We start from the raw sequence: 26,645 nt of genomic DNA, 5'->3' as shown, positions 1-26,645 counted from the left end.
TCCAGGGATAATAGCATCGATGCCCCTGACCCTCAACAGCGAGCTGTCACAGTTATGGTGAAGTTTGAAATGTCGTGGTATAGTCCTGAGTGTGGCTACGTCCCCATCATGGCCGGCCGCCTCCTGTATACCCAATACATGCTCACGCACCCGCACCTTAAATTGACGCGTGGTCATACCGACATAAATGAGATTACAGGGGCACGTAGCAAAGTACACTACATACCGTGTAATGCAAGATATGCGTTTCCTGATCTCATATGTCCTAGTGCCAGCAGAGTCAAAAAAGGTCCGGGTGCGTTCGACATTCGGGCAGGCCACGCAACGACCACAAGGGACACAGCCACACACAGGACGACCACCATCAAGAAATGTAGTTTTCACCTCACCCTGATAATGGCTGTGAACAAGGTGATCTCTCAAATTACGTGAACGTCTCACCGTAATACTGGGAAGAGGCGGCAGTAGCTGATTTAATACTGGATCAGTTTGCAGGATCGGCCATGCCTTTTGGAGACAATTTCGCATCCGCGAAAATTGAGCATGATAGTTCGTGATGAACCTGATTTTTTGGTTAGACATAGGGGTTTTATTCTTATAGAGCAAAGATTGTCTGGTCGAATGTAGAGCTCTATTATATGCTCTCTTTATGGAGCGTGCACTATATCCCCTTTCACGAAATCGCATGCTCAATTCGTGGGCTTTACATTTGAAATCACTCTCGTCAGAACAAATCCTGCGAAGACGCAGGAATTGTCCGACCGGTATGGAATTTATTAGAGGCTTAGGGTGGGCGGAGGAGGCATGCAATAACATATTCGATGAGGTTTCCTTTCTAAAGATGGTAGTTTGTAGGATATCTTCCACATCTCTCCATACTTTAACATCAAGGAAATCCACACTACTGGTATCATGATGATAAGTAATGTGAATATTCCTATCATTATGGTTAATTGCCTCCATAAATTCAGATAGTTGAATCTGATTCCCCTGCCAGATCAGGAAGATGTCATCTATGTACCGCACCCAAAAGGGGATACGGTCCATCCACATCCCCTGATCTGACAGGGGGAGGTCCCTCTCCCACAGGCCCAGGAACAAATTGGCGTATGCCGGGGCGAAGGCCGCACCCATGGCTGTGCCCTGGACCTGTAGGAAGAAGGACCCCTTGAAAATGAAAAAATTATGAGTCAAAGCAAAATGGAGGAGTTCCATAATCAGGTGGATGATCTCCGTATTTAAATTTGACATGTCCAAAAAGAATTTAGTTGCGGCCAGACCATCATTATGTTTGATATTTGTGTACAGGGATTCAACATCACCTGTTACAAGTATGGTTTCTGGTCCAATATGGAGACCATCCACCCTCTTAAGGAACTCCCCAGTATCTAATAAAAATGAAGGAAGACTCCCAACAAGGGGTTGGAGTTTGGAATCCAACCATAAATTAACCTTCTCAAGATAATTCCCTGAACCTGAGATGATCGGACGCCCTGGGGGAGCCTCACAGTTCTTGTGTATCTTTGGTAACAGGTACATGGTGGAAATCATGGGTTCATCCACCAATAGTGCCAAAGCCAGCTCTTTTGTAATGACCTCATTGTTAACAGCAGTTTTAAGGATTTTCTTAAGCTGCTCCAAGAAGGACGACAAAGGGTTGAATGTCAACCGCTTATAACATGTCTTATTTCCCAATTGACGCAAAGCCTCCGTTTCATAAGACGTCTTAGGCCAAATGACAATGTTTCCGCCTTTATCGGCTGGCTTAAGCACTATATCAGGAAGCTCCCGCAAGGCTTCCAATCTCTCACGTTCAGGACGAGTGAGGTTGTCTCTACCAATCCCCCTGGGGATCTTTTCAAATTCCCTTGTGACAACCTGTACAAATAAATCTACTGCTGTACACTTAGATAAAGGGGGAAATTTCTTAGACTTGACTCTGATGGATGACGGGATCTTACCTCCTTCTCCAGTCTGATGTTCCAAAGCCAAATCCTCAAGATCTTGTAATGCTATTTGTTCCTTCTCTGTAGGAAATAAAGATTGCAAATGAGGATCAAAGAAATGTTTTTTAAATATCAATGTTCTAGCGAACAGATGTAAATCCTTAATCGCTGTGAACATGTCAAATCTAGATTTTGGCGAGAAGGTAAGACCCCTACCCAGCAAAGTCAAGTCAGTATTGGTGAGTGGATGGGAACTAAGGTTGATTACCTGATTATTATTCTTTTTCCGTTCAGGTGATCTATGTTGTATTCGTTTATATGGATGAAAGTCCACATCCCTTGTTCTTTTGTTTCTAGGCCCTGATCGTGTCATCATCGAGGAGGTGGACCACTCTGATGAGTCACTGATGTTGGACAGTGAACTTTCAGATGGAGCACCTATTATTCGTGGGGTATGAGAATTAGCCTTCCTCCAATGATATACATTATTTGATGAAAAATCTCTAGTATCTCTCTGAAATTTGGAGGCTTGTAGGGCAAGAATTTTTTTTAACACATGAATCCAGGCTTTTTTCAATCCTAGACTCATATTCATTGACCTTATCCGCAGGACATATTTGTTTAAAATTGACTTCCACCTCATCGATATTTTTATCAAGATTAGAAATTGATTTAGTGTTCATATCCACCAATAATTGCATAAAGGTCAATGAACAGGTACCGCATGCCTCCTCCCACTTGGTGGTAAATTCGTCATCCTCCACCGGAAATGAGGGGATGACCCTCACACGTAAACCTCTTGGAATAAGTTTATTTGAAATGTAGCGTTCCAAAAATACTCGATTCCACCAAATCTTTGTCCTTTTAATGAGTAGTCTCTCAATCTCACGGGCCTGATTTTCCACCGATTGATCTGTAAGTGGCTGAGGATCCACGCCACTGGCCCCGAATACCTGATCAATTTGGCCAAGCCAGGTCTTATCTTTGGCTCGGAAATCCATATCCCAGAAGGATAAAGCACCTGTGCAAAACACAGCAACAACATATGAAGACCAAAACTTCATGAGGAACATGCCCATATAACAATTGAAGACAAAATAAATCAAAATAAATATTGGGCCATAATGGATATACTATGGGATAATCGCTACCTGAAAACAACTAACCATAGAAAACAAACGATCAAACACCCAACATCATTAAGATGCAAACAAATACTTTATTTCATAAAAAATACAGTATACATAATCAGGATATTAGGGAAAACCAGGGGGGAAGAGTTGAAAAACCTCAAGTCACAGGTGCAGCAAGAAACGGTTGAGGGTGCAAACATGTGAACCATGTAATAATATGACTAGTCATCAACTAGGTTCTACACAAGAGAAATTCCTATAAAGTGCCTAGGCAGGAAGGTAAAATAGAAAGATTTTTATTCCTTTACAGGTATATATAGAAGCTAAGATGTTCTTAGTATATTTATACAAAATGTTCCATATACAATAACCACTATATAACAAAATGAGACATGTATATTTTACCTGCAAAGGCACAATAGATAATCACGGTCCACCGCGTGCACCCACCCCAACGCACGTTTCGGCGTATGAGCCTTTTTCAAGGGGTGATGGGTAAAGGGAAGTAGGGACATTAAAATAGCAAACACCCTCCAATCCCAATTCAAAGCATCAGCTGCATTTTATCATCACAATCACGGGGATGCCAAACACTTAGTGGAAGGACACATGAGGATCACAGTGACCACTCATGTTTATCTACGCCGCCATTAGCACATGTTCGAGTGTGACCGCTGCAGTCTGATCACATCATCAGCTTGGCTTGGATTCTGCCAGCCCCCTTCTCATGACGCAACCGTAGTCATGGAAATCAAATACACCGTCGCACATAGCCGGCGTACAGCATGCGAAGGAGGAAGCCTGGCGAAGTTCCGATCAAAGTCAGTGCCCGCCCACCTGAAGTGACGCGTACATCACCGAGGCAACCGAGAACGCCGCGCGGCGCCGGCGTCAACAAGCCGGGAGGGAAACTCCACAGCAGAAGAGACGCCGGAGACCGGACGGCGGGCAAGGCGCCTCCGTGTGCACGCGTCCAGGCGGCAGACAAAGGGAACAAAGATGTAGCAGCGGTAGTATAAGAATAATGCAAAAGATAAAGGAATCATAAATACATACTTAGTAGAAATATACAACATCATATTGATTACCTTATAATATTACCTATAACAAATAAAATAATATGCTACAAATATTGGTGTTGACATATACAAAAGGGCAGAAAACAGAACACAATGATAACACCATAAAGATGCTAGAATTGGTGGCGGATCAATCCAGATGGTCATGTGGTCACATATCTTCAATCGGCGTGAAATCACGTCCTTCCAGCATAAGCTAGTATCTCCAGATATTTACAGCAGCAAATGCCTATGAAGCCGGGACATGGATGCTTGCTAAATAAAAAAATATATATATACAATATTAAAAACAAAGAAACCGCCTAGATGTGCACATTACAGGGAAAAAGATATACATCATAAGTTCAGGCCCGGAGAGAGAAGACTACATCACAAAAAGGAAACAAAACTTATGGTTTCGTTTAACCCCTTGGGCTGGACAGTGTCCAAAGCCCAGATCCACCTTGTCTCACAGCGAGCTAGTTTTTGGCTCAAATTACCACCACGAATTCCAGGGATAATAGCATCGATGCCCCTGACCCTCAACAGCGAGCTGTCACAGTTATGGTGAAGTTTGAAATGTCGTGGTATAGTCCTGAGTGTGGCTACGTCCCCATCATGGCCGGCCGCCTCCTGTATACCCAATACATGCTCACGCACCCGCACCTTAAATTGACGCGTGGTCATACCGACATAAATGAGATTACAGGGGCACGTAGCAAAGTACACTACATACCGTGTAATGCAAGATATGCGTGAACGTCTCACCGTAATACTGGGAAGAGGCGGCAGTAGCTGATTTAATACCCCTTGTTGGGAGTCTTCCTTCATTTTTATTAGATACTGGGGAGTTCCTTAAGAGGGTGGATGGTCTCCATATTGGACCAGAAACCATACTTGTAACAGGTGATGTTGAATCCCTGTACACAAATATCAAACATAATGATGGTCTGGCCGCAACTAAATTCTTTTTGGACATGTCAAATTTAAATACGGAGATCATCCACCTGATTATGGAACTCCTCCATTTTGCTTTGACTCATAATTTTTTCATTTTCAAGGGGTCCTTCTTCCTACAGGTCCAGGGCACAGCCATGGGTGCGGCCTTCGCCCCGGCATACGCCAATTTGTTCCTGGGCCTGTGGGAGAGGGACCTCCCCCTGTCAGATCAGGGGATGTGGATGGACCGTATCCCCTTTTGGGTGCGGTACATAGATGACATCTTCCTGATCTGGCAGGGGAATCAGATTCAACTATCTGAATTTATGGAGGCAATTAACCATAATGATAGGAATATTCACATTACTTATCATCATGATACCAGTAGTGTGGATTTCCTTGATGTTAAAGTATGGAGAGATGTGGAAGATATCCTACAAACTACCATCTTTAGAAAGGAAACCTCATCGAATATGTTATTGCATGCCTCCTCCGCCCACCCTAAGCCTCTAATAAATTCCATACCGGTCGGACAATTCCTGCGTCTTCGCAGGATTTGTTCTGACGAGAGTGATTTCAAATGTAAAGCCCACGAATTGAGCATGCGATTTCGTGAAAGGGGATATAGTGCACGCTCCATAAAGAGAGCATATAATAGAGCTCTACATTCGACCAGACAATCTTTGCTCTATAAGAATAAAACCCCTATGTCTAACCAAAAAATCAGGTTCATCACGAACTATCATGCTCAATTTTCGCGGATGCGAAATTGTCTCCAAAAGGCATGGCCGATCCTGCAAACTGATCCAGTATTAAATCAGCTACTGCCGCCTCTTCCCAGTATTACGGTGAGACGTTCACGTAATTTGAGAGATCACCTTGTTCACAGCCATTATCAGGGTGAGGTGAAAACTACATTTCTTGATGGTGGTCGTCCTGTGTGTGGCTGTGTCCCTTGTGGTCGTTGCGTGGCCTGCCCGAATGTCGAACGCACCCGGACCTTTTTTGACTCTGCTGGCACTAGGACATATGAGATCAGGAAACGCATATCTTGCATTACACGGTATGTAGTGTACTTTGCTACGTGCCCCTGTAATCTCATTTATGTCGGTATGACCACGCGTCAATTTAAGGTGCGGGTGCGTGAGCATGTATTGGGTATACAGGAGGCGGCCGGCCATGATGGGGACGTAGCCACACTCAGGACTATACCACGACATTTCAAACTTCACCATAACTGTGACAGCTCGCTGTTGAGGGTCAGGGGCATCGATGCTATTATCCCTGGAATTCGTGGTGGTAATTTGAGCCAAAAACTAGCTCGCTGTGAGACAAGGTGGATCTGGGCTTTGGACACTGTCCAGCCCAAGGGGTTAAACGAAACCATAAGTTTTGTTTCCTTTTTGTGATGTAGTCTTCTCTCTCCGGGCCTGAACTTATGATGTATATCTTTTTCCCTGTAATGTGCACATCTAGGCGGTTTCTTTGTTTTTAATATTGTATATATATATTTTTTTTATTTAGCAAGCATCCATGTCCCGGCTTCATAGGCATTTGCTGCTGTAAATATCTGGAGATACTAGCTTATGCTGGAAGGACGTGATTTCACGCCGATTGAAGATATGTGACCACATGACCATCTGGATTGATCCGCCACCAATTCTAGCATCTTTATGGTGTTATCATTGTGTTCTGTTTTCTGCCCTTTTGTATATGTCAACACCAATATTTGTAGCATATTATTTTATTTGTTATAGGTAATATTATAAGGTAATCAATATGATGTTGTATATTTCTACTAAGTATGTATTTATGATTCCTTTATCTTTTGCATTATTCTTATACTACCGCTGCTACATCTTTGTTCCCTTTGTCTGCCGCCTGGACGCGTGCACACGGAGGCGCCTTGCCCGCCGTCCGGTCTCCGGCGTCTCTTCTGCTGTGGAGTTTCCCTCCCGGCTTGTTGACGCCGGCGCCGCGCGGCGTTCTCGGTTGCCTCGGTGATGTACGCGTCACTTCAGGTGGGCGGGCACTGACTTTGATCGGAACTTCGCCAGGCTTCCTCCTTCGCATGCTGTACGCCGGCTATGTGCGACGGTGTATTTGATTTCCATGACTACGGTTGCGTCATGAGAAGGGGGCTGGCAGAATCCAAGCCAAGCTGATGATGTGATCAGACTGCAGCGGTCACACTCGAACATGTGCTAATGGCGGCGTAGATAAACATGAGTGGTCACTGTGATCCTCATGTGTCCTTCCACTAAGTGTTTGGCATCCCCGTGATTGTGATGATAAAATGCAGCTGATGCTTTGAATTGGGATTGGAGGGTGTTTGCTATTTTAATGTCCCTACTTCCCTTTACCCATCACCCCTTGAAAAAGGCTCATACGCCGAAACGTGCGTTGGGGTGGGTGCACGCGGTGGACCGTGATTATCTATTGTGCCTTTGCAGGTAAAATATACATGTCTCATTTTGTTATATAGTGGTTATTGTATATGGAACATTTTGTATAAATATACTAAGAACATCTTAGCTTCTATATATACCTGTAAAGGAATAAAAATCTTTCTATTTTACCTTCCTGCCTAGGCACTTTATAGGAATTTCTCTTGTGTAGAACCTAGTTGATGACTAGTCATATTATTACATGGTTCACATGTTTGCACCCTCAACCGTTTCTTGCTGCACCTGTGACTTGAGGTTTTTCAACTCTTCCCCCCTGGTTTTCCCTAATATCCTGATTATGTATACTGTATTTTTTATGAAATAAAGTATTTGTTTGCATCTTAATGATGTTGGGTGTTTGATCGTTTGTTTTCTATGGTTAGTTGTTTTCAGGTAGCGATTATCCCATAGTATATCCATTATGGCCCAATATTTATTTTGATTTATTTTGTCTTCAATTGTTATATGGGCATGTTCCTCATGAAGTTTTGGTCTTTTATCGTAAGTAGTGTTGAGCATTCCGATACCGCAAGTATCGGGTATCGGCCGATACTTGCGGTATCGGAATTCCGATACAGAGTTCCGATACTTTTGTGGTATCGGGAATCGGTATCGGAATCATATTCATGTGTAAAATATAGAATTAAAATAAAAAATATGGATATACTCACCTCTCCGGTGGCCCCTGGATCTTACCGCTGTAACCGGGAGCCTTTGTTCCCAAGAATGAGCGCGTGAAGGGCCTTCGATGACGTCGCGGCTTCTGATTGGTCGCGTGACCGCTCACGCGACCAATCAGAAGCCGCGACGTCATCGAAGGTCCCTTCACGGGCTCATTCTTAGGAACGGAGACTCCCGGTTACAGCGGTAAGGTCCAGGGGCCGCTGGAGAGGTGAGTATATGGATATATATGGATATATGGCAAAAGGCGCACAGTGCAGCCCATTCCTTTTTGATGTAAGTCCTTTGCATATTACACAGCGTTTTTGGTATTTGGCAGTATATTCATTATTTACATGGTCTTTACCCTAACACTTTGATTGCTGCCTTTTCACCTTATATGATATGACTCCTGCAGAGTTAGAAATAATCATTTATCATTTATCTATAGTGAGAAAAATAAATAAATTAATTAATTAAAAAAAATAAATATATATATATATATATATATATATATATATATATATATATATATATATAATTTCACTTGACTATAACATTATTATATATTATCAGATTCATTCATTGTAGCACTTTTGCACTTTTTTGCATTTGCAAATTGTGGATGGTCCTAATATCTTGGGGTAGAGCATTCCAGAGGATTGGCACAGCACAGGAGAAGTCTTGGAGTCGGAAGTGGGAGGTATGGAATAGTGCAGAGGTTAGTCGAAAGTCATTTGCAGAGCGCAGTGGTCGGTTAGGCCGATAGACAGAAATAAGGGAGGAGATGTAAAGGGTGCCACACTGGAGAGCTTTGTGAGTGAGAACAAGTACAGTACAGACCAAAAGTTTGGACATGCCTTCTCATTTAAAGAATTTTCTGTATTTTCAGGACTATGAAAATTGTACATTCACACTGAAGGCATCAAAACTATGAATTAACACATGTGGAATTATATACTTAACAAAAAAGTGTGAAACAACTGAAATTATGTCTTATATTCTAGGTTCTTCAAAGTAGCCACCTTTTGCTTTGATGACTGCTTTGCACACTCTTGGCATTCTCTTGATGAGTTTCAAGAGGTAGTCACTGGAAATGGTTTTCACTTCACACGTGTGCCCTGTCAGGTTTAATAAGTGGGATTTCTTGCCTTATAAATGGGGTTGGGACCATCAGTTGTGTTGCGCAGAAGTCTGGTGGATACACAGCTGATAGTCCTACTGAATAGACTGTTAGCTGCTTTTTTCTTGCCATAATACAAATTCTAAGTAAAGAAAAACGAGTGGCCATCATTACTTTAAGAAATGAAGGTCAGTCAGTCCAAAAAAATGGGAAATCTTTGTCCCCAAGTGCAGTGGCAAAAACCATCAAGCGCTACAAAGAAACTGGCTCACATGAGGACCGCCCCAGGAAAGGAAGACCAAGAGTCACCTCTGCTTCTGAGGATAAGTTTATCCAAGTCACCAGCCTCCGAAATAGCAGGTTAACAGCAGCTCAGATTAGAGACCAGGTCAGTGCCACACAGAGTTCTAGCAGCACACACATCTCTACAACAACTGTTAAGAGGAGACTTTGTGCAGCAGGCCTTCATGGTAAGATAGCTGCTAGGAAACCACTGCTAAGTACAGGCAACAAGCAGAAAAGACTTGTTTGGGCTAAAGAACACAAGGAATGGACATTAGACCAGTGGAAATCTGTGCTTTGGTCTGATGAGTCCAAATTTGAGATCTTTGGTTCCAACCACCGTATCTTTGTGCGACGCAGGAAAGGTGAACGATTGGACTCTACATGCCTGGTTCCCACCGTGAAGCATGTTGGGGATTTATTCAAAATTGAAGGCACACTGAACCAGCATGGCTACCACAGCATCTTGCAGCGGCATGCTATTCCATCCGGGTTTGCTTTTAGTTGGACCATTATTTATTTTTCAACAGGACAATGACCCCAAACACACCTCCAGGCTGTGTAAGGGCTATTTGACCAAGAAGAAGAGTGTTGGGGTGCTACGCCAGATGACCTGGGCTCCACAGTCACCAGACCTGAACCAATCGAGATGGTTTGGGGTGAGCTGGACCGCAGAGTGAAGGCAAAAGGGCCAACAAGTGCTAAGCATCTCTGGGAACGCCTTCAAGATTGTTGGAAGACCATTCCCGGTGACTACCTCTTGAAGCTCATCAAGAGAATGCCAAGAGTGTGCAAAGCAGTCCTCAAAGCAAAAGGTGGCTACTTTGAAGAACCTAGAATATAATACATATTTTCAGTTGTTTCACACTTTTTTTGTTAAGTATATAATTCCACATGTGTTCATTCATAGTTTTTGATGCCTTCAGTGTGAATGTACAGTTTTCATAGTCAAGAAAATACAGAAAAATCTTAAAATGAGAAGTTGTGTCCAAACTTTTGGTCTGTACTCTACTTTGAATTGTATCCTGTAATGAATGGGCAGCCCGTGTAACGACTGGCGAAGAGCGGATACGTATGAATACCGATTAGCTAGATGGACAGCCCTGGCTGCTGCATTATGAATGGACTGGAGAGGGGAAAGTCGAGTGAGGGGGAGGCCAATTAATAGAGCATTGCAGTAGTCCAGGCGGGAGTGGATCAAGGCGACAGTGAGGTTTTTGTTGTTTCCATGGTGAGAAAAGAGCGGATTCTAGAGATGTTCTTTAGGTGTAAGCGGGACGAGCGGGCAAGAGATTGTATATGGGCGGTGAAGGAGAGATCGGAGTCAAATATAACACCCAGACAGCGTGCCTGCTGCCGGGGTGTTATTATGGTGCTGCCCACGGAGAGGGAAATGTCAGATTTAGGGAGGTTAGTAGATGGCGGGAGCAGAAGTTGTTCAGTTTTGGAGAGGTTGAGTTTCAGATAGAGAGCGGACATAACCATAGGCCACGATTAAACATCCATGTAGAGCAGGACTTTCAAGGACTCTTTCTTTAGGTAATTAATTAGGTTCTGCAGTGATTCCACAACTGTGCCAGACACAATACTACCCCCTCTGGTGCCAAGGCAGTGAAGCGCAGCAATAGCCGCGGTGCCCTCAGTCAACACACAGCTTACATTTCATGCTGTCATTCCTTCTACAAGAATGAAGTTATTAGTGGGCACCTGCACATCTGGATCATCCTGGCCCTGTACAGATTTGCACAGAAGAGTATCCTACAAGGTGAATGAATGTGAGCGAGGTCATGGAACTGTAAATAAGCATAACATAGGTCCTCCTAAGACTGATGAAGACGATGAAGAATTTGTCTTGATTGCCTTTAAAATACCATTTAGTGAGACTTGTGGACCACGTTTGACCCTGTGAATGTCTCTGTTCAGCCAAGAAACAGGGACAGACAGAGTTGGAAATCAAATGCTGTGGTGTTGGTGGCAATACTGGCGGTTTTATGGCACTGGGTGAACCTGACCAGCCTAGACATGTAAATATGCAGGTCAGTGCTGTACAGTACACAATGTGCACACCTGATTGCGGCGGTGCTCCTCGCTGTGTGCACACCTGGATGGCGGCGGTGCTCCTCGCTGTGTGCACACCTGGATGGCGGCGGTGCTCCTCACTGTGTGCACACCTGGATTGCGGCGGTGCTCCTCGCTGTGTGCACACCTGGATTGCGGCGGTGCTCCTCGCTGTGTGCACACCTGTTCGCGGCCATGCTCCTCACTGTGTGCACACCTGTTTGCTGCTTCCCGCACACCTACGAAATTCACCCCCATGCTGACTTAGCATCTCATAGTGAAGTTTCTGCCACATTAGTTTTGGCAGCAGATCTGTCACTTAACCAAATGTGTATTTAAAGAGCTTGCGACAGGTCCATAGTAACCCATATATTACTATTTGATATAACTTTATTGAATTATTACTTTACACATATTTATTATATGGCTATGACTTACCGTACTTTGGATAGTCAGGTCAGAAGTGCACTCATCAAATTATGTGGTGCTCAAAGGAAAAAAAGACCAAAATACGAAAAAGATAACCTTCGGCACTCAACAAGTCCATAAATTTTTACTCTCAGGACTTATTAGTAGAAAGCCAGCAAAAAATAACAGACATCAAAATTCCAACGTTTCGGCATATATTGCCTTTCTCAAGGAAGTCTGTGTATGGTAAATACTAGTTCTAATGCGTCACTTGCCAATATGGCTTAGGAGGAAGAAGCATAACTGTAATAAGCAAAGTGCCGGCGTGCGTCCCGTGGCTCAAGGCGAGATGGAGACTCCTAAGCCATATTGGCAAGTGACGCATTAGAAGTAGTATTTACCATACACAGACTTCCTTGAGAAAGGCAATATATGCCGAAACGTTGGAATTTTGATGTCTGTTGTTTTTTTTGCTGGCTGTCTACTAATAAATCCTGAGAGTAAAAAGTTATGGACTTGTTGAGTGCCTAAGGTTATCTTTTTCGTATTACCGTACTTTGGTGCATTTTAAGTGTTGGTGGACTATTACCTTCAGAGCTTAGGCACTTCATGGTAATGCAGAGCCGGAGGGAGTGTTCCCTTGTTCGAAGGAGCCTTGGTTAGTACTAGTGAATTGTGACTTTTTAAGTGTGTTTAATTTGTGTTCTGTCTTGGGACGTTTAATAAATATTACCTTTTTATTGGGGCTCCTTGCTGTTGGCGTACTGCTTTTTTGCCTGATTGCCTCTATTATGCAGTGAGTCGATTCTATTTTTTCATTTATTATTCTTCTGGTGCGGCCAGCTTATTTTATGTCCATGGTAAACATCCATGTAACATTTTTAACACATTAAATGTCCCTAATATCTTTTCCCCTTCCCAAAGTATGCTTCTGGAACCGAACTAGACCAAATAATATACATGCCTGCCGCACCTGCGCCGTTTGGTGTTAATAACTGCGACTGTCATGGGACGTTGTCATTTGTCACACAAGCCGCAGGGGCACAGGGCTAAAAGCGGCCCAATTTCACTGGTGTAGCATGTAAGCATGCTTTGTTTGTGTAATTATATGTTCCAGTAATGTTTGTGGCCTTTAATAGCCAGCAATGGGTTAAACTAATAAGATTGACTGTCATCTACCCTCCTCACTTCCTGCGTTATGGGAAAATTGCCCACTTCTGCCTTTAAAGTTATGTTCTGAATAAAAGTTATCCCCTATCCATAGATCAGTGCTTCTCAGCCCCATCTCGTCCTGAATGGAGCAGAGGTGCAAAAGTGTGTACTCCACTCCATTCATGACTTTGGGTCTCCCGGAAAAAGCAGAGTACAATGCTCAGCTTGATCCAGCTGTCTCTTAGACAATGAATGGAGCGGAGCCTGAGCTCGTGCACTTCCTTTCCATTCAAGATGGGACTGCAAACACTGCTCTCAGGTTTTGGGAGCCCCGCAGTCAGACCCTCCGCTATCGGCAAATTATCCCCAATGCTTTGGATAAAGCAAAGCTTGTTTTTTGGGGAATAACCTTATACATCATATAAATATCCGCACTAAAACTGAAAACTATTTTTTGGGAGCTACATAACACACGGGGCTGCTGTTATTCAGCGATTAAGGCTCTAACTGGTAGTGCAACTCTTTCCCAAGATCAAGTATTAATGGCCCACCTTAGTGACAGGACATCAGTATTAAACTCCCAGCAAATACATCTGAAAATCCAGTGGGTGATCTAAGTACAGGCGTGTTCTGTGTATGCATATGGTTAAAAATACATGGGATCGCTCATCAGGATGAATAATGCTTACAAGTTTATTTCAGCGCTTGGTCATTTTTATACCGCTCAATCTTTCCTTAGGCTTTCAGGTAGATAAATATTAATTGGCCTGCAGTGCTTATGAGGAGAAAGAATGCCACTCAAGTGCTGGTGGGCACAGTGCGGGGGGCTAATGTGCCAGTTTGTTTTTTTGCTGGCCACACACTTTAGGTAGCGGTCAGATGAATGGCTGTCTCCCTGTAATTTCCTGTACATGAGCCGTGTGGTTGGGCATTCATGTGTTTCTAGTGGGTAAGGGGCTGAAGCTGCTCCTAACTATGGCAGCGGCTTTTTATCCCTTTAAACAAAGGTTGAACATTAATATTGAAACTGTTGAATCCCATTGGGTCCTTTTTTCCCTTGTCGCCACCAATCTGGGGGAGATCTTGGAGACCCCCATGCACACTAGATGGCTAGTCTTGCCATTAGTGACTGCTTTTATTCTGTGTGGGAGCTTTTGGGGTTAATTTTCCATGATTGGGTCTCTTGAGTTTCATTATTTTGCTGGCACCAATCTTACTGCTTGTCCTATGCTCGTTGCTTCTCCGTGCCGCGGCCTGTCTCATAGTAATGTGGTCTTGCTGGCATAGAAGCTGCTTGCCCACGTCCCTCCTGGCTTGTAGTACTGGGCAGGGATGTGGCAGCGACGGCTGCTAGGATGTGATGAATGTTAATGGCACACTGTATATTCCAGCCTCTGTTTCACATGTTCTGCTTTCTGTCTTCTGGCTGCGGTGTTAGTTGTGCTGTGATCCATTACACGATGCGGCACTCTTCATGTTTTAGAAGTTCTTTTTGGCGCGTTTGTCATCTTTTTCACTTGTCGACCACCACAATGTGCTTGTTCCTGTACATCCTGTCAACTAATGCAATAGGGATTGTGCACTTTTCTGTCTCCTAGGAAAGAAATATTACGCGATGCACCCAGCAGGTGAACAAGAAAGGAATAGCCAACATTACGCTGGACTTGTACAAGCTGGACCCCAAAGATTTTATTGGCTGCTTGAACATAAAGGCAACCTTTTATGAAATGTACTCGGTCTCTTGCGATATTAGGTGTTTGGGTGTAAAGAAGGTCCTTCGGTGAGTATCCCCTTACATAGGTGGCATTTACAGACACTGAAAAGCTGGACTACATGGACATGTAGTATATCTTGGAAGCCTTAAAGGGGTTGGCCACTTCTCTCTCTAAAATGCACTGGAGCAAGAGATTGTGGCACTTACTAATGTATAAGTATTACAATATTTCAGCAATTCACATGGCAAAGCTGTCTTCCAGTTGGAGAGGGCTGATGGACAGCTCTGGCCTTGTTCCTTTGCCAGCAGCCATTTTCAGCATAGCAGCTCTGTGCGGTCTACGAGAAAGGCCGTAGTAGCAAGTGCAGGAGGAGAAGCAGTTATACTATATATCGCACAGCAGTATCATGTAACCAAGAGATAAGTGCTTTATCTACGGGACACAGGTGAACAGGGTTTCTGATCCAGACAGTTCTTAAAAGGCGATATTTCTTTTTGACGAGAGCTGCCGACAGTCATTACTTATCACAAGTTTGTACTTGGGAAAAATAATAATGTGAGTGGTTATTCCTGGCAGCAAGACTTATTTTTTTGTTAATTATAGCTCCCAAAGCTGTTGTAATTTACAGTGAGGAAAGCAATAATTAGGATTAAATTCATGGTTACTGAGTAGGTATAGTGAGTGAGCAGTCAAAACAATGACCTCTATGGCACAGAGGGCAATTACTAATTACTATCCTTCACATTGGTCTATATGTCAGTAAGGTCGGGTTCCCTATAGATTGTAAGCTTGCGAGCAGGGACCTCATTCCTATTGGTATCTATTTTGAACTGTGATTTTTGTTATGCTGTAATGTCTATTGTCTGTACAAATCCCCTCTATAATTTGTAAAGCGCTGTGGAATATGTTGGCGCTATATAAATAAAATTATTATCATTATTTCACACATTCACATTCGGAGTATGGAGCGCCATGTCCGAACTGGTCGCAGGTCTCCTGACCCAAACTGAATACCTTCATATATTCTGGTAGACCTTCGCCCAGTTCAGAAATCGTGGTCTGCACTCAGACTGTGAATATACGGCATGTGAAATTGCGATAATTTCTGGTTTCTCACATTTAAAGCCAAAGTTTGAACCTTTGGTGGCTGCAAATTAGGACTTTCTAGTGTTGTTCTACTCCAAATAATTGCTCCAAGCCTACAAATATAAAATTACTAATCTAAGTTTCTCATATTCACTGATTTTGTTGCTACGACAGGGTCCCCACACTGCTAATGCACCTAGACATTTGGGTCCTTTTGTAGTCCACCCTGTCTCTCTATTAAATATAGTAGCTGTCATCCAAAGATGCATCTTATCCTAGTACATGTATTCCAATACTGAACAAGACATATGTCCCCCTCCTGGGTCGCTGGGGTGAGAAATCATGATATATATTTAATATCTTGCCATTATCTTACTCGCCCAACCCTGGACAGTATGAACATGTTTAATTTGGGAGGAGTTGTTCATTTCCCTTGTCACTGACTGTATTTATGTATATTGCTTTTCTTTTACCAAAAAGTTTTACACGAGTCTTAGTTGATCTTCATTAATGTATACAAAAAAGGGACATGACTAATGTCAGTGTCTCTGGACAAGCCAAATTTTACAGTAAGTTCCACCTATAAATGTACTGAGTATATCTGGATCAGGAAAGTTTGTTTTCCTTGCATCACTTCTTGTCAGCCTACATGTTCATTCCTTCACTTGCAGCTAACTTTTCACACTAGAGACCTTCCCTTGATTTATAGAGGAGACCAGCTGTTCTGCAGAACGCAGCTGTTGTGTGTCCAGTTGTGTCCTGGAGGAGTCTGACCACACCTGCCACCATATCTCGATTTCATCCTCCTTGTCCGGCCCCGCTCCTAGAGCTGAAATCGGACCTCCTAAAGCAGAGCACAAATGTTCACATGAAGCCGCCCCTGTGTCTCAGATACAATCTTGCGTCTCTCTCGTGTTCTTTACTTTCACAGTTATCGCTAAAAGGACAGGGAGGCCAAAGAACCGTGGGTCCCGGACTTAGAAGGGCTCTCTAAGACTGTAATTACCTGTCTTTGTATTTGTGGGTCAAATACTTTTACAGGAGTATAACCCCGTTAAAAAGTTGCTGAGAAGTAATTACTACTTTCACCATTCTGTCCATCAGTTAGACAGCTTTATTGTACGGTGATTATTTTTCTACTATGTGCTCGTTAAGTTTTATGTATGACTGAACCAGAAGTTTGTACTTGAAGTACGGAAGCGACAGTGATTTTCTCATTTTCTACCATTGTTTTAAGAGGAAGTGGCCATAAAACCTGAACAAAGGTCTCAAGCTTGGTTCATTGAACTTCACAAACAGAATATTCCTGTAGTTTATCATGTAGCTCCAACCACTACATTCAGTCTTGGCACAGCATTGGGATACAGATTTTAAAGGGAACCTGTCCGCTGATTCATGCTGCCGGAACCATGGATACTAGACACTAGCTCCATCATAGGAGCCATGTGTGTTTCACTCTTAAATGTTCAGAAATGTAAGAGAATGTTAGAGAAAATAAAATAACAGCGGCTGGGGATCATGTGTCTCGGATGACTCGTCCTAGAGGTAGATCCCTGTGACTTCTTCCGACCTACTTACCTAGGTTGAAAGGTCTCTCCCTGTGAGGGTTTGTGGAGAGACCCATCAATCAATGAGAGCAGGATAGAGAGAAGTAATTTGCTTATGTTGTTAAAAAGTGTTCTTGTTACATAAAAGAACATTTATGTTGGAAGAACTTTCCTCTAATGTATAAAATAAATGCTTCAAAATCATTAAAGGGTATTCACATCTCGGTGGATTATGGCTTCTCCACAGGATATCAAAGAAAGGTGTGATTTACGTGAGCCCCACCTCTGGGACCTGCACCTACCTCGAGAACGAGGCCCTGTGTCTTGTCGCCGTCACATGAGGTGGCTCTCTCCACTGACGTCTATCGGAGTTCTGTCTGAACCATGAAAGTGATCAGCGAAATAAATAATGACTAGATATGAAATACGAGTTGGTGGCGGGAGATGAATGTCAGAGTGATTCTCATGCATTATTTCCCAACTATAATAGTAACCTGAATTTCTTTATGGATTTTTAGGAATTTTCTGCGAATGCTTTCACACCTTGCTCAGGTAGCCGGGCATTTGCTCCTCTACGGTGGCTCATATATACTTCAGTGGACAGAAGACGGCAATGAAAGACCGTTCAGAAGGGCACCGAACTCCTAAACACCAGGAGAACATACTCCATCACCATCTATATCTGTAGTCTTATACAGTTTTGACTAGCTAAAACTAATGGCAGCAATATACTTTGTCAGCTCACCCCACAGACAACATCTACATGTCACCAAAGTCATGGACATTTTCATATGCACTTTTTGTACAGTATGCATGTTTTTTTATTTTTTAAGTGTACGTCTTCATATTGTAGTGATAAAGCATCTCCTAATATTTGCATTTTTGCCTCCTTAATTGTGTACATATTTTGGAAACTGATTCTAGTCCCTGTTTACATCACTTATGTTTACATATGATATAGGTACAGTATATTAGGATGACTACAGGTGGGAGAGTAATGCTCCATATCCAGGCAAGAAGCTGACATATGAGAAGTGTTGTACAGCAAGTTCCGACCAAGGACCATATCAAACTGCCCCTATATCTAATTTTCCTGGACCTTTAAGAGAAGCAGGTTATTTGAGAATAGGCCAGTTTCACACTATTGTAATACAACCAAATTTTAGCATCCATATTGACGAACCCTCCAATGGGTCTACTAAACAGAACTTGCATTACAATAGGGTCTATGGGGTACTCTGGATCACTATGCACAGTAAAGTCAGCTGAACTAATGGCCGATCATCTCATGTGTATGGGGCCCCCTGAATCCCTACTATAAATCTAAGGGAGTGAAGGATCCTGTATGGAGTTAAAATGCTTGATCCTTTTTGTTCTCTGTGGTGAGAAGTCACTGCCAGAGTCGTCTAAAGGGTACTTTTCCCGCCCCATACAGAACATACGCATGATCGGCCAAGCTGAGCATGTATATATTCATTCATATATATTAGATGGTTGGGAGAGAGAACTGTTGGTTAAATTAGTGTTTGTCCAACAGCTATCCAATGTGTATGGGCTTTATATAAGTCAGGTTCAGTAGAGCTGCAAGGATCCTTGTCCCTCTTTTAGGGTGTAATCACATATGACAGATTTGTTGTGGAAATTTTCTGTAGCCAGCCATTTCCTCTGACAGGAGGAAAGGATTCTTGCAGAATCACCCCCACTCGGATAAATAGAAATGATGTCTGAAATTTCTGCAGTAAATCTTCCATAAGTGAATATACCCAATAGTTGTGTGAAATCCGCCTAACTGCTTTTGTGAGCAGTGTTTGGTTGTGAGCGGAAAGCTTGTATTGCTGTCATTGGTTTTGATTAGTTGCAGTTATTAATAATACTAGTTTATGAAGCATTTAGATCGCTGCTAGTCTGAGAATTTGTGTTGTTCTAATCGCTTGACATAATGTAAAAGTTATTTATTAATATAAGCTTTATAATATAGCTTTTTTATGTTCATTTTTAGTTGATGTTGCGGAAATATAAGCAAAAGCCTTGTGTAATATCTAAAATATGAACCTAAAAAGTGAATATTTCATGTTTTCCCTTTCCTACAAACATTTTAACTGCTTTATTGTTTCATGTACCTGAATCTGATTATGTTCGGACTTTTATAGGTTTAAAGGAATTCATTTGCTTTCACGGACACAACTTCTTGTGAAGATCCCACAGACTTTTAGTTGATGCCTTTATAGTAAAATGTGACACCCTCCTCCCCCACTTCTATGGGCATGGGTGATGTGTTTTATATACTTTTTTTTCTTCTAAAGTTCAAAGCTGTTCAGCGTGCTACACTTGGTTCCGATCAAGAAACTGCCAAAAAGACAGACTTTGTTAGCTTGTTGCTCTTCATTGTCATCTCAATGCAATTTTATCTTTGGGTTCATTTTTTTAAATTAAGTTTACATGTGGCATCCATATTAAAGCAAGTAATATATTATAATATAATATGGGGCATTTAACTTAAATCCTTATTGATTGCAGTGAGAACACATGAAGATTTTTCAGATCTCTGCTGAATATAAGCTTACATTCTTTCATATCTGATTTTTTTTGTCTGGTTACATTATCTCTGAACTCAGAGGTTGTAGCAGTGGCTAGTGGAAGAATTTAATGGGATTTAAATCGATAATTAAGAACTAGAATTGGAAGTATAAGTGCATTTCAACTAATTTTTTTAAATGTGTTTTTTTTTTTTAATAAAGTTATTTTATGGTCTTAACAGTTTACTGAAGTCACCTCTTGTATTTTTCTTTTGCCCACTAAACTATTTCTTTCTAAATGGTATGTAATTAAATGATTTCTGCTATTGTTTGCACAGTGTATACACCTTTGTTTAGGCAGCAACCTCACAACTTGAGAACTTTAATTAGGCAAATTTCTGCCAATCCTTTCTGGTAGCTGAAGAATCAAAATGATCAGAAATATACGGTAGGTAGCCAGGTTTAAAGTTGACCAGCGATTTTTCATTTTCATAACAAAATGTACAAAACCTTTTTTTTTTTTTTGAGTACACATTACATTTGAAGTGACTGGTGTTACATAGGTGCATCATTATAAACTGCATCCCTTAAGGTGCTCAAAACCACATTCAAGTAGTGTATCAACCCTTCAGTTGCTTCATAGGAACTGAAGCAATGTGGAAAGAAAAAAATAAACACAATTTATCCTGACTATACCGATACCCCACAGGTGGTCGAAAACTATGGTACTCTTGAGGTACAGTGCAAAGCTCATAAGGGAAGAAGCGCCATATTGGAGTTTAGATTTTGCTGGACTGGTTTGAGGGTGCCATGTCACATTAGTAGAGCCCCTGAGGTGCCAGAACAGCAGATTTCCTCCCCCACCCCATACGTGATCCCATTTTACATACTTCACCTCTCAATGAATTCATCTAGGGGTGCAGTGATCATATTAACACCGCTCAGGTGTGTCACAGAATTTTAAACCATTAGGCAGTGAAGAAAAAATCATTATATTTTTACCACCAAAATGTTGTTTCAACGCCAGATTTTACATGTTCACAGTGGGAAATTGGGAAAAAATAGCACTAAAATGTGTCCCACAATTCCTGCTGAATATAGAAATACCCCATATGTTGCTGTACATACTGTACACGGCGTGCTGATTTTCCTGCAATAGTTTGCGGAATCCATATACAGAGCCCCTAAGCGCCACCAGCACTACAAGTAAGTGGAAACCACCCTGTATATTTCCGTTAATAGATGACAGACCTGAGTGAGGACTTGCTTTTTTTGTGCAATGAGTTGAAGCTTTTATTGGGAACATTTTACATAACGTTTGGGATCTCAATTATCTTGCGCTCTATGCTGAGCCACTCACTATGAGGCTACAGAGTTACTCTGGACTCCGTCTGGCCTCTGTTCAGCGGTGTCCTTCTTGTTAAAAGTGCATAAATCTTTGGTGGACTGCGCTTTTATGCACGCCTTAAAAGATGGACAGTGCCTGATCATAGTGCATCCATCTGCCTCATTATTGGGGATCTTATGCTGGAGGTTCTGTCTGAATCATGTATTTCAGAGATTTACACACAAACCCCAGTGTAAGCGCTTGGTGCAGAGCGCAGGATGAATGTGCGTTGAGCCTTACTGTGATCTTTGGTTGACAAAGAATAAAAATCAACAGCAGGTGAAGAATTAAAAAAAAAAAATGTTTGCTATTCCTCGTGCGGTATAAGTGAATAGGCGACTTTATTCTTCGGGTCTGTGCAATTACAGCGATACCAGATTTCTATTGATTTTTTTATATATATATTTGGCTGCTGTCACACACTAAAAGACTTTTTATTGCGTTTTTGCATCCCCATATTTAGATGGCTATAACATTTCCATATTTCAGCTGACAGTCATGTGAGGGTTTGTTTTTTGAGGGATGAGTTGGTTTTTCATTGATACCATTTTCGAGCACAGGGCTTTTTTTTATTGCTTTCTATTCTGAATTTTGGGAGACAGACTGAACAAACACCAGCAATGCAGGATCCATTACTCCTGGCCAGTTGTCCATTGTTCTTGGAGGGATTGCATCTCTCTCTGGTTCCTCATGCTCTGCTGCCAATTCAGCTAAGATAAGTGTCTGGTTTTTTGTCTCTGTGCACACATGCAGTGTGTTTTGCAATTCAGTGCAATTCATTGTGTTTTTGTCCAGCTTAGACTTTGTTTGGATTTTTCAGTCATGCTGGATTCTCAGGAGTTGCAGATATACTTGCTATGTCTTTAGTTAGATGTAGAATATTTGTATTTTCTGCTGTGGATATTTTTAGGATTTTAATACTGACCGCTTAGAATTCTGTCCTATCCTTTTCTATTTAGCTAGAAGTGCCTCTTTTGCTAAATTCTGTTTTTCTGCCTGCGTGTGTCTTTCCTCTTATACTCACAGTCAATATTTGTGGGGGGCTGCCTTTCCTTTGGGGTTCTGCTCTGAGGCAAGATAGAATTCCCATTTCCACCTATAGGGGTATTTAGTCCTCCGGCTGTGTTGAGGTGTCTAGGACGTGTTAGGCACACCCCACGGCTACTTCTAGTTGCGGTGTCAGTTTAGGGTTTGCGGTCAGTACAGATACCACTTACTCCTGAGAAAGTCTCTCATGCGGCTCCAAGGTCACCGGATCATAACAGTACAACTGGCCAACAAAGAGTTAAATGCATCTCAGAAAAAGGGAAGAAAGGTGTTAAGCCATTTTTTTTTTCTGTAGCCTGTTTTTTCTTTCCTTCCCTCTTTTCCTCTGGGTGACTGAGGAGACTTGTGCTAGCATGGATGTTCAGGGATTAGTTTCTCGTGTAGACCAGCTTGCTGCTAGGGTACAGGGTATTTCTGATTGTATTGTTCAGACTCTGCTTTTAGAGCCTAGGATTCCCACTCCTGATTTGTTTTTTGGGGACAGGTCCAAATTTTTGAGTTTTAAAAACGACTGTAAACTGTTTTTTGCTCTGAAACCTCGTTCCTCTGGTGATCCCATTCAGCAGGTTAAAATTGTCATCTCCCTGTTGCGTGGCGACCCTCAGGATTGGGCATTTTCACTGGAATCTGGGAATCCGGCCTTGCTTAATGTAGACGCCTTTTTTCGGGCTCTAGGATTATTATATGATGAACCAAATTCTGTGGATCAAGTGGAGAAGACCTTGTTGGCCCTGTCTCAGGGTCAAGAAGCGGCAGAATTGTATTGTCAGAAATTTAGAAAATGGTCTGTGCTGACTAAATGGAATGATGATGCTTTGGCTGCAATTTTCAGAAAGGGTCTTTCTGAATCTGTTAAAGATGTTATGGTGGGTGTTATGGTTCTCAATGGCAAGAGAACATAGCCCAGCAAACATAAGTACTAGCTCTTGGAAGGATGGAAACTAAACTGACCATGAACTAAACCTGCCGCACAACTAACAGTAGCCGGGTAGCGTTGCCTACGTTTTTTATCCCTAGACGCCCAGCGCCGGCCGGAGGACTAACTAATCCTGGCAGAGGAAAATATAGTCCTGGCTCACCTCTAGAGAAGTTTCCCCGATAGGCAGACAGAGGCCCCCACATATATTGGCGGTGATTTTAGATGAAATGACAAACGTAGTATGAAAATAGGTTTAGCAAAATTGAGGTCCGCTTACTAGATAGCAGGAAGACAGAAAGGGCACTTTCATGGTCAGCTGAAAACCCTATCAAAATACCATCCTGAAATTACTTTAAGACTCTAGTATTAACTCATAACATCAGAGTGGCAATTTCAGATCACAAGAGCTTTCCAGACACAGAAACGAAACTACAGCAGTGAACTGGAACAAAATGCAAAAACAAACGAGGACTAAAGTCCAACTTAGCTGGGAGTTGTCTAGCAGCAGGAACATGCACAGAAAGGCTTCTGATTACAATGTTGACCGGCATGGAAGTGACAGAGGAGCAAGGTTAAATAGCGACTCCCACATCCTGATGGAAACAGGTGAACAGAGGGGATGATGCACACCAGTTCAATTCCACCAGTGGCCACCGGGGGAGCCCAAAATCCAATTTCACAACAGGTGGGGTTTCCCACGCCTGTTGGTCTGAGTGATTCTATGTCTCTGGCCATTCAGATTGATCGGCGCTTGCGGGAGCGCAGAACTGTGCGCGCTGTGGCGTTGTCCTCAGAGCAGATGCCTGAGCCTATGCAGTGTGATAGGATTCTGTCTAGAACGGAACAACAAGGATTCAGACGTCAGAATAGGTTGTGTTTTTATTGTGGCGATGCTTCTCATGTCATTTCAGTCTGCCCTAAGCGTACAAAGAGAATCACTAGTTCAGTTACCATCAGTACTGTACAACCTAAATTTCTGTTATCTGTGACCTTGATCTGCTCATTGTCGTCATTTTCTGTCATGGCGTTTGTGGATTCAGGCGCCGCTTTGAACTTAATGGACTTTGAATTTGCCAGGCGTTGTGGTTTCCCCTTGCAGTCTTTGCAGAACCCTATTCCTTTAAGGGGCATTGATGCTACACCTTTGGCTAAAAATAAACCCCAGTTTTGGACACAGGTGACCATGTTCATGGCGCCAGCCCATCAGGAAGATTGTCGTTTTCTGGTGTTGCATAATTTGCATGATGCTATTGTGCTGGGTTTTCCATGGTTGCAGATACATAATCCTGTGTTGGATTGGAAGTCTATGTCTGTGACTAGTTGGGGTTGTCGGGGTTCATAATGACGTTCCTTTGATGTCAATCTCCTCTTCCACCTCTTCTGAGGTTCCAAAATTTTTGTCTGATTTTCAGGATGTATTCGATGAGCCCAAGTCCAGTTCCCTTCCACTGCATAGGGACTGTGATTGTGCTATTGACTTGATTCCAGGCTGTAAGTTTCCCAAGGGCGGACTTTTCAACCTGTCTGTGCCTGAACATACCGCCATGCGGAGTTATGTTAAGGAGTCTTTGGAGAAGGGGCATATTCGGCCATCTTCTTCACCGTTGGGAGCGGGATTTTTTTTTGTTGCTAAGAAGGATGGCTCCTTGAGACCCTGTATTGATTATCGCCTCTTGAATAAGATCACGGTCAAGTTTCAATACCCTTTACCTTTGCTTTCCGATTTGTTTGCCAGGATTAAGGGGGCTAGTTGGTTTACTAAGATTGACCTTCGGGGGGCATATAATCTTGTTCATATTAAGCAGGGTGATGAATGGAAAACTGCGTTTAATACGCCCGAAGGCCATTTTGAATACCTTGTGATGCCATTCGGACTCTCTAATGCTCCATCTGTTTTTCAGTCCTTCATGCATGATATCTTCCGGAATTATCTTGATAAATTCATGATTGTATATTTGGATGATATCTTGATTTTTTTCCAATGATTGGGAGTCTCATGTGAAACAGGTCAGGATGGTATTTCAGATCCTTCGTGATAATGCTTTGTTTGTGAAGGGGTCTAAGTGTCTCTTTGGAGTGCAGAAGGTTTCTTTTTTGGGCTTCATTTTTTCTCCCTCATCTATAGAGATGGATCCGGTTAAGGTTCAGGCCATTCATGATTGGATTCAGCCCACATCCGTGAACAGCCTTCAGAAATTTTTGGGCTTTGCTAATTTTTATCGCCGTTTCATTGCTAACTTCTCCAGTGTGGTTAAACCCCTGACCGATTTGACGAAGAAAGGCGCTGATGTAACGAATTGGTCCTCTGTGGCTGTCTCTGCCTTTCAGGAGCTTAAACGCCAATTTACTTCTGCCCCGGTGTTGCGTCAGCCGGATGTTTCTCTTCCGTTTCAGGTTGAGGTTGACGCTTCTGAGATTGGGGCAGGGGCCGTTTTGTCTCAGAGGAATTCTGTTGGTTCCTTGATGAAACCGTGTGCCTTCTTTTCCCGTAAGTTTTCGCCTACTGAACGCAATTATGATGTCGGCAATCGGGAGTTGTTGGCTATGAAGTGGGCGTTTGAGGAATGGCGACATTGGCTTGAGGGAGCCAAGCACCGTATTGTGGTCTTGACCGATCATAAAAATCTGATTTACCTCGAGTCTGCCAAACGGCTGAATCCTAGACAGGCTCGATGGTCCTTGTTTTTCTCCCGTTTTGATTTCGTGGTCTCGTATCTTCCGGGTTCTAAGAATATTAAGGCTGATGCCCTCTCTAGGAGTTTTTTGCCTGATTCACCTGAGGTACTGGAACCGGTCGGCATTCTGAAGGAAGGGGTGGTCCTTTCGGCCATTTCCCCTGATTTGCGACGGGTTCTGCAGGAATTTCAGTCTGACAAACCTGACCGCTGTCCAGTGGGCAAACTTTGTTCCTGACAGATGGACTAGTAGAGTGATTTCTGAGGTTCATTGTTCTGTGTTGGCAGGCCATCCTGGTATTTTTGGTACCAGAGATTTGGTTGGTAGGTCCTTTTGGTGGCCTTCTTTGTCGCGTGATGCATTCTTTTGTGCAGTCCTGTGGGACTTGTGCGCGGGCCAAGCCTTGTTGTTCCCGTGCTAGCGGGTTGCTTTTGCCTTTGCCGGTCCCTGAGAGGCCCTGGACGCATATTTCTATGGATTTTATTTCAGATTTTCCGGTTTCCCAGAGGATGTCAGTTATCTGGGTGGTTTGTGACCGGTTTTCTA

At 42.7% G+C, this 26,645-nt stretch overlaps 1 protein-coding gene across 1 annotated transcript in view; it reads left to right on the top strand.

Annotated features, from left to right (window-relative positions):
• Positions 1-20,316, top strand: part of CIDEA (cell death inducing DFFA like effector a) — a 56,060-nt gene extending 35,744 nt beyond the window's left edge. Inside the window, exons 4-5 of the mRNA XM_077270151.1 lie at positions 14,805-14,986; positions 18,073-20,316. Coding sequence (XP_077126266.1) covers positions 14,805-14,986; positions 18,073-18,202 — 312 coding nt within the window. The 3' untranslated portion in view covers positions 18,203-20,316. The remainder of the gene's footprint in view (positions 1-14,804; positions 14,987-18,072) is intronic.
• The last annotated feature ends 6,329 nt before the right edge of the window (positions 20,317-26,645 follow it).

The sequence above is a fragment of the Ranitomeya variabilis genome, chromosome 6 (genome assembly GCF_051348905.1).
Source record: "Ranitomeya variabilis isolate aRanVar5 chromosome 6, aRanVar5.hap1, whole genome shotgun sequence".
Taxonomy (NCBI): Eukaryota; Metazoa; Chordata; class Amphibia; order Anura; family Dendrobatidae; genus Ranitomeya; species Ranitomeya variabilis.
Note: the sequence above shows the minus strand (reverse complement) of the source record. Positions and strands in the feature narration are given on the sequence as shown.